General features: G+C 33.3%; 1 protein-coding gene across 1 annotated transcript; it reads right to left on the reverse strand.

Annotated features, from left to right (window-relative positions):
• Positions 1 to 2,120: 2,120 nt before the first annotated feature.
• Positions 2,121 to 6,745, reverse strand: LOC139493995 (E3 ubiquitin-protein ligase MARCHF8-like). Its single transcript, XM_071282166.1, has 4 exons — positions 6,453 to 6,745; positions 4,823 to 4,976; positions 4,171 to 4,340; positions 2,121 to 2,525 (listed from the first exon to the last, which is right to left on the reverse strand). Exons 1-4 carry the CDS (start codon positions 6,630 to 6,632, stop codon positions 2,169 to 2,171), a joined length of 861 nt encoding a protein of 286 aa, XP_071138267.1. The 5' UTR covers positions 6,633 to 6,745; the 3' UTR covers positions 2,121 to 2,168.
• Positions 6,746 to 9,720: the final 2,975 nt, after the last annotated feature.

The following is a 9,720-nucleotide window of genomic DNA, read 5'->3' on the forward strand; positions in this document are numbered from 1 at the left end:
TTTCTGATACAATCTTCAACAGGAAAAAAAAGGAGGCGTGGCATGATTGCCAATGAGAAAGCTTTCCACTAAAAGATCAAAGTACAAGGGTGTCCACAAACGACATAAGGTTTTGCAATTCATATATAAACAGAACATAAAAATTACTAACCTAACTATTCTTTCATTAGTTTTCTCGTTTGAATTGTTTTACATTGTCATATCGGAGCCTTTTATAGCTGACTATGCAGTATGGGCTTGGCTCATTGTTAAAGGCCGTACGGTGACCTATAGCTGTAAATGTCTGTGTCATTTTGGTCTCTTGTGGACAGTTGTCTCATTGGCAATCATACCACATCTTCTTTTTTTTATATATATATATCAGCAAAAACCGCGTTTTAGAATCGAAATAATTCTATCAATGTATCATGCTATGTTCTATGCTCATTTTAACATTGTCAAATAGGCATTATATTTTTCAACATTAAAATACCTCGCTAAAGCTCGGTATAAAGATATTGACAAATATAATGCCTATCCATGTTAAAATGAACAAACAGCATGGCATGATAGAATTATTTCTTAAATAAACCATAATGGCTTAACACCATAAAGACTTAGAATGTGAAATTGTACCCATATAAGAAGCAGAAGATTTTTGAAAAAGCCTACGGAGCAGATGAGTTAACAATATTGTATTGTCCAATTGCATATCATAAGCCATCTACGTTCATATCCGTAAATATAGATATTTTAAATTAACACCCTAAAGTATCCAAGTACACCCTGAATTGTACACAAGCTAAAGTTGAAGATCATTCTGGCAATTTCTCAACTTTACATTTTTTGGTTTCTTGGTTTTTTTTTAATTTGAATTTGGAATACAGACTCTTTTACGAATTTTAATTGCCAGTGTATTTGATCAAACTTCTGATTTTGCACATATGAGTAAATACTCAAGGAAAATTAGTCCTTCCTTTGTTCCCTCGATTTTTGATTAAGAGCCTTTAACAATTAAAAATATAAAATCAAATCAATATAAAGATACTATTATCAATCGGTGATCTCCTGCTTAACGTTAAATAGATTTAAATTAATCTAAATTAAAATATACAATTATTGTCTTTTGGTCGGTAAATAAATGGTTTCATTGCCTTTGAAAACCCGATATTCACTGAGGCTAACGACCGAAGTGAATATCAGCTTTTCAAAAGTCAATGAAACCACATTTTTACCGAAACAATAGACAGTAAGTGTTCTTTTCCGTACTCCAAGCATATTGACTTGCAGAAAAAGTATAGATATTCACCTCGCAATACGTCACATGCTTTTACGTCTATACTTTTGGTAATTACTGAAATTGTTTGATGCACAATTGGTTTTGTTAACTAATTGTCCCTCATAGCATAATCATAAGTGCTCTCTCGGAAAAAGGAATAGTATTGTCATTGACATTCCGTATTTCGAGAGAGATCATGTATGCAATGACTATTAGTGCAACTTGTTTATTCACTTTCTGTTAGAATTTTGAAGTACCTATCATTCCATCCTGATTATAAAAGACCGTTAAAAAGGTGGTTCCAAATATAAGCGTCTTTTTACTCATTTATGTACATAAATTTGAGACTGTTTGCAAAAACATTGGTCTTGCTTCAAATCCCTTTCTTTTGTTTCTTTCTTACTTATTTATATGTTTTCTGAAAACTGCCAGTATACTAATTACCCTTCCTCTGTAGATGTCAGTATAACGGTAATCTCTTAGTTTTAGCAGTAAAAAATTTAAAGGGGCAAAATTGAAAAAAAAATAAAATTAGGAAGGGACATGTAGCAAGACATCCAGCCATTTTGAAAGGGCCCCAACTCAGGATAAAAGGGGTGTTCCAACCATTGATTGTCCAAATAAAAAGGGGGGTTCCAACCTCGGAACCCTCTCCCTGGATCTGCCACTGCAAGTCTACTAGAATAAATAAGCACGCAGTTAGTTTTGATCTCTTGTTACGTTAAAAAACGACAAAACAACAAAGCCTGTGTATCCGACAGATATAATAAAGTATTATTGATGTTTCGAGGTGTACTAAATATTCCTTTGGGATAGCTGGGAAAACAACAACTCTACTTCCCTTGTAATATACAGAGACATATTCTTCATTTGAATCAGATTTATTGAAGACAATAGTATGTCTGTCTTTTTAAACTGAATCATTGCGCAGAAGTGCAGACGTTGCCCTCCTTAGAATTCCCCGTCGGTGCATTATGAAACAACATTCCATTCCGAACCAGATTATTATAAGTCCAATTGTCATAGTGGCACAGAAAAATGAAAATGCGATACATATGGAAAATATTATGTTAGAATTGTTAACTTGATCTTGCGTCACCCATGGATTGGAAGAGAGTCTTTCAAATTCTCTATCAGCACTGACCGTTAACATAGCGGTGACACATGTCACTATAACAAGAAATACAATGACAGCTGTCATTATTGCACGTTTTCGTCTGTTGAAAGGACGACCCCTCTCTATCTGCCACGTCAGATTTTGCAATGCCTGTAATTGAAAGAAAAGTATCTTGTTTGATTTAAAAAGAACAATCACATATTGTAAATAAAATTGCCTTAGTATGAGTATATCACATATTGCTAACTACAGAACACAGAACTGGATCTGTAATGTCACGAATTATCCGAATACTATAATATATGCATCTGCTTTCTGTTTTTATAGATATCATACAACATTGCCATCTGATTCCATATTGCAGTCGCGACGATTGTGCAAATTTGAAAAATTAGTTGATTGATGCTTGTAAACCGATTGAATATGGTTGATTGGTATCTTTGCGAGTTGATTGATTGTATTTCGTTGTAGGACGGCAAGCTACCTGTTTTATCAGTTTATAATCAACCATTTTCATGTTGATCAGTTCGCATATGCACGTCAATTAACTATTCACCGATTCGTGTATACCGGATATTTATGACGAGGAGCTTAATTTATTAAATTCAAATATACCGTTTTCATGAACAAGGACATTTCTTGTTAAATATCTTGATATATATTGTTGATTGAAAAAATATTGTGTAGATGTTCATATCTAAAAGAAGTTTTATCATTTCACTTTTGTAGGAGCTGTAATTCTTTGGAGTATGCTCACAAAAGTTCTTAATTTGACATCATTGTTATGCTGGTAATTTTTTAAACATTTAAAAAAAGAAGTAAAATAACACAGTAGTACTTTTAGCTATCTTACTGTTTGATATCTTTTAAGAAACAATTTTTACCAATGATATTTGGGAAGATCCGTAGCAACTTTACAGTTTTTGTGAACACACTTAAATAAGAAATGACCAGCACAAAAGAACTTAAATAGAGCCATACAAATAGTACATGCGTGCAAGATATCAGATACCATCTTGCATATTAAAATCACATCATGCAGAAATTACCCAATGTGGTCCTCTCTTCATTTTGAGCTTTTGCTGTCATTCAAAATCAAAGTTGTGGAACTTCATTTTATCATAACCGTTTGAAAAGCCATGGAATCAGTGTCCCCTCCATTTCAGGCTTGAACATAAAAACTGAATATCAAGTAAACGACTCTGGTAATGTTTTAATTTTGATGCAGGTTGGCTGCCAATGTTCAACACGGATTAACATAGAACCATATGGGAAAAACAAAGAACTCTTTTTATCAAAACATTCTATCAAACATCCAAACATACTATCCACACTGATCTGTGTCCACACTTGTTATGATTAAAATAAACTCAATGAACCCCAACACAAAAAAAAATCACCCCTGGACCTTTCCCGTCCGTCAGTTAAATTCTGGAAAAACTGTGAATTCCGTGTAGGGTTAATGTCCTTCATTCAGTTTGAGTTCTATGAATTCTTTCGTTTGAAGAGATTCGATTTTGAAGGAAAACTTACCTCTCTCCTGTTGTGCTGGGAGGGATTATAGCACTAAACCTTACCTCTCTCTGTAGGATTCCTAGTGTGGTGGGATGAGTTATAGCACTAAACCTTACCTCTCTCCGTAGGATTCCTAGTGTGGTGGGAGGAGTTATAGCCGACTAAACCTTACCTCTCTCTGTAGGATTCCTGGTGTGGTGTGAGGAGTTATAACACTTAACCATACCTCTCTCTGTAGGATTCCTAGTGTGGTTGGAGGAGTTATAGCACTAAACCTTACCTCTCTCTGTAGGATTCCTGGTGTGCTGGGAGGAGTGATAGCACTAAACCTTCCGTGACAAATTTCACATTTGTTGGAGCCTTTATAGTAGACCCACTGTCTGAGACAACTCTGGTGGACTGAACTCATATTCCCTCTGCACAAACATTCTGTAGTTTTTATTTCCTCTCCTAGAACACAGATAAAAATAAACGTTCGTCTAAACAGCAGTTTGTATGGTTATTTCAGATCATTTCAGGATCAAGACTACAAGTAAACAATTGAAAATAACTATTGATCATGTGGTGCTTAACAAAAAACAAACCCTAAAAATCAAGATTTCCTACGCATTTCATTTTATTAAAAAGATAATTAATTGGCATGACTTATTTATTGTATCTTTATTGTTTCATACACCAAAGGACTAAATTTCATTAAAACAAACGTGGACACAGATAAGTGTGGATAGTAAATATTTCCTTTTTTGTGTTAGTGTGTTGACTGTTTACCCCACATGCATTGTTGTACTCCATCAGATGTTTCCTGGGTTATTTTTTGTTCCACCTCAAATTTGGTTAATTTTCAAATTCAAGGGGTCAAAAAGTGGGCTTTTCCCATATGAAATATGCATAATCCAACAGAATAAAAATCACTAGTAAATGTATAATCATACCTGTTTCTTTACCAGCCAGTTGACATATTCTACAAACTGAATCAGACGATGATGTTGATGAAACAGGTGTAACAGGAAACAATACACTTTCACTGTTGGGTGGGCTTACTGAATCCTCTGTACCTCGGTTCTCCGATCCACTACCAGACGATGACTGAAAATTAATAAGTGATAAACAATAACTGTACAATCAAATGAAAACCCTGAAAAAAGATGAAAAACCAAAATCTATACAGCGAGTGACCATATGGATTGTGTATTGGTGATAGGGATATATGTTTACGGTAGAAAGCGATCGCATCTTATCTGGAAGGGCACGAGAGATACTTAGTCTGGTTGTAGATAGTGAGTGCTTCTTTTTGTAACCTTATTTGGGTGTAAAAGTGATGACTGAAGCACATTTTGAATGAAGCGTAAAAGTCTGTAGATACTATAAATACCCAGCCAAAGGACACGTAAACTACAGCTATCTAGTCTTGCATGTTCTATATAGATTGTTTGTAAGAAAGACGCCAACATTAATGAAGAACTGAAGAAATAGTTCGGTATATGTAAAGCATCAATCACTTATAATACTTGGAAAATATCGAAAGCATGATGAATTACCTTGTTTTCAGACTGTCGGGGAAATCTATTAAATGCGACACATTGTCTTTGCATTTTAAAATTTAGTTTCTGTCTGAAATCTCTTCCAACATGTGATATATAGACCATTTGACATTACGCAGTGAAGTAAGGAATTAACAGCTGCACGAAACTATGTTTATATATAAACTCATCATAGATACCAGGACTAAATTTAGTATATACGCCAGACGCGCGTTTCGTCTACAAAAGACTCATCAGTGAGGCTCGAATCCAAAAAAGTTAAAAAGCCAAAAAAATGTACGAAATTGAAGAGCATTGAGGACCAAAATTCTTAAAAGTTTTGCCAAATACATATAACACTTCAAATTTGTTTACAGAAAGAAGGATGTACATTTGTCAAATGTAACTGAAAACTTTAATCGATCGAGTAGTTTCTCGATTTATCAGTTTCTTAAAAACATGAACTAAACCTTTGCATCGCTTTTTAATCTTAAAATGTAAAGAGTAAAATTAATGATACATGTACATGCATATTATCATTAACTTTTGGGGTTCAATTTGAAATACAATGACAACCAACAAGAAAATAATAAATATCAATTCAATTTGTAATTGTCCAAAATATTGCTAAAATGTTGAACTATGAGCGCCGTACATCAGTCATTCTTGCAGAAATATCTGCCAAAAACTTTTGGTAGTCTTTCGTTTGTTCACACAGGCACTTGTTTTCTATATTATATAGTAGATCTTGCCATGGATAGAAAACAAGTGCCTGTGTTTGTTCATGATGGAAATATATGAACTTTAAATTTTGTTTAGTTCTGTCAAGTTAAGACATAATCAGTTTGATCTTTGTCATTTATGATCCATTTTTTCTGTCTTGTTTTCGTATTTAATAATTAAGCATAACGTGGATTCCAGATTCAAAAAAAGAGGAGTTATCTTTTAAAAAAATATGAAAATATGTTGCGTACAATAAATCGTTAAATCTTATCCTTGAGAAGTTACTGTGTCGATCCTAAGGTACAATTAATAAATTTACCTGCAGTAAAAACATTTCTTCATCATTTTGCGAAGTTGAATTTGGTACTTTCTTATCTTTGTCCTTATTTCCACAATTCACATTTGATGACATTTCGATGTGTATATTACTTGATTGTAAGACGTTATCTTCATCCGTGTTTGTTTTGACGAGCGGATTATCATCATCTTTCTTATCCATAGTAGTTCCTTTATGTTTCAGGATATACTTTAAAACTACATTTTTTATCACAACTACACGAATTTATCTGAGACGTAACGTTGTGCTTACTTTTCATGACGTCACATGACAAATATATGTTCGGGAAAGTTGAGCATCGTTCTTTGCATCGTTCTTTGCGCAAGGCTATTGCAGATCATAATTCTAATTGAACTCGAAAGCTACAATCGCACCCGGATAATCAACCGTTAAAGATCTTTTCAAGCGCAGTGTAAATACTCGACTGTAAATCGTGCAACAAAATTATAGAATAGATGTACATGTACTATGATTCTACTATGATGAAAACATATCTCCACAACCCTTCCCACGGTGTAGAATGGTAACCGACTTATCGGGTTTTTTTTCGGCGTTTCCGCACTAATCGGGTTTGGCAAGGGACTTATCGCGTTTTGTTTCCAGACAGTGTGACTCAAAATGAGCCAAATAGAAAAGAAGTCGTAAGTGTTTGTGTTTATATGATCACGGAAGGCACCGATGATCTAAGTTTGCAAAATTTTTCACTCATGGCTTTTTCAAACAGCTCCACACTAAACAGGACAACCGGCAGAACACAGCTTCTAATGGTGTATTTTCCGTTCAAATACACAGTATATTAGAAAGTGGACTTTTTGTGTTCATTTTTTTCATGCAAAATACATGTTAGAACCACTTGTGTGTGTAACATAAAATATTGTCCCCCATGGAATATTGTCAGTCGGACAAAATTACATATAGGTCCTTGTCCATGAAATTTTTTCACCTCCTTCTGGACAATATTTCACTATGAAATTCTGTTCATGACAATACGTAACTATGAAATACTGGCTTTGAAATTATTTTTTAATCGAATTATTACACGGTTAGAAATAGTACACAAGCATGCAGCATGCATATTTTTAGATTTATAACTGAAATTGTTTTGTAAAGTTAGGAATTTATATTATTGATAATAGTGAGCTTCAAATTTGCATATATAGATACATTACAAATGGTTAATTATAGATTAAAGAATTGTCTAATGTATGTTTCATTTTATTACAGTACACTGTACAAATATAAGTAATAAACTGACAATCACTTATTTTGTAAATATATACACAGGCACGTGTCGCAGGAAAAACTCTCTAACATGAATATATGTTGATAACCTCCCCTTCATGAGACAAAATTCCATGACAATCTGTCTATGAAATATTGTCTCAATACTCACAATATATAACCAGAATATAACCTCCCTTTAACAGGCAATATTGTCTCAATTCACACAAAATTTAACCTCCCTTAACAAGACAAAATTCCATAACATTCATCTGTGAAATATTGTCTTTATACAGACAAAATTTCGCTATGAAAATTTGTCCTTCTCTGGACATTTTTCCATAGACGAGGACAATATTTCATGATACATAGTTATGAAATATTGTCTTGTGGTACAATATTTCATAGGAAAATATTTTGCTTTACATGTGCATTCAAAAACTTAAAAAATCATATATTAAAGACATTAAAGCTGGTGAGCGGACTAATCGAGTTTCCCGAAAATGACGTGTTTTTTTCTTCCATACACTTAATATATAGTATACCTATTAATTATAGTAACTGAGATATGGAATTGACCACGAAAACTTATCTTTGTTCACTGATCCATGGAATAAGGTCAAGGTCAAATTAAACTTTCTGACACCGACAGACACGAGGGCCTTGCTAGATACTAGATATAGTTATCCTATTACTCATTATAAGACAGAAATTGGTATTACAAATAATCTTCAGCTTCTTTTCAAGTATTAACTGAACCAGGAAAAAGAGGTCAAGGACAATGGACACATTTACAAATTTATTCGTTCAGTGTATGTTCAATTTGTTACCTTGAAAATAAACTTAACTTCTGAGCTGCCTTTTTCAAGAAATGCTTATTTTATACTATTTTTAAAACCAGATTTCTTAGTTCAATAGTTTGGGCTGTCATGGAATTTGGTCATGAAATGTGAATATGGAATTAAGCTCCTTTGAAACATTCCTATTAAACTTGCTAAAACTTACATTAAAACCCTATACCTCTACTTGAAATTATCAATAATTTTGAAGGAAATTTGTATTTGAAATTAGACATCCAAGTCTTATATGGATAAGGAAATTATCAAAGTTTAGTTCCAGTGTTGTGTTGTTTTATGTGCAGATAAATTTTAATGTTAGAAAAATACCAGCCATATTTGTGCAATTTAGGAACTTATAACTTAATTATGTTCTTGACAAATATTAAACTGCTACTTATAACTGCTTTATACAGAGAACTTATTTATCACTACTTTAGCAGGGAGTAATGCTAAAGTTTTAATACATATAGGGTGTACCACTGCATCAAGTGTGATAAGATATTTATCAACTGGAAGCAGTTAAATTTTCAATTTCAAAATGCTAGGCTCTCAGATAAACATTTCAGAATTTACTGTCACGATTACAAAATATGTATTACACAAGATTTGGTGTTTGAATCTGTTTCTGTAATGAATTTAAGACAATATGCAGACAATCCTAATACTTCTCTTCAAATGACTTGCAGAAAGATATTCTTTACTGTGATATCAGCAGACATGGTCGACTTTTTTTCATGATGCTACATAGTGAATTTATGATGGAAAGCAAGAAAATTTGATGCCATAATCGAAATTCGACTAATGAATAATTGAGATCAAGTAAAAATAAGCAGGGAAAAGGACAAATCGTCCTCGAATAAGAGAATAAATATATGCAGTAACCAGATGCTCCGCAGGGCGCAGCTTTCAGTGGCGGATCCAGAAAAAATTTGGGGGTGGTCCCAAATGAATATTGAATGGTATGAAAAAGGTTAAAAAATACCTTCGACATTATGGAAGATCATGAATTTGAACAACACCATGCAATGCACATATTCCTAGGTAAAGGAATTTAAAGACATGTAAAACTGATTTTTATTTAAGACTCTATACAATATCTTGCAATCTAAAATAGCACAACATACAACTGTCATCTGAATTAGGCAAGCTGTAAAAAAAGTTTAATTAAAATGTTCCGAATCGGTAAAAAT

Source organism: Mytilus edulis, chromosome 1 (assembly GCF_963676685.1).
Source record: "Mytilus edulis chromosome 1, xbMytEdul2.2, whole genome shotgun sequence".
NCBI classification, from domain to species: domain Eukaryota; kingdom Metazoa; phylum Mollusca; class Bivalvia; order Mytilida; family Mytilidae; genus Mytilus; species Mytilus edulis.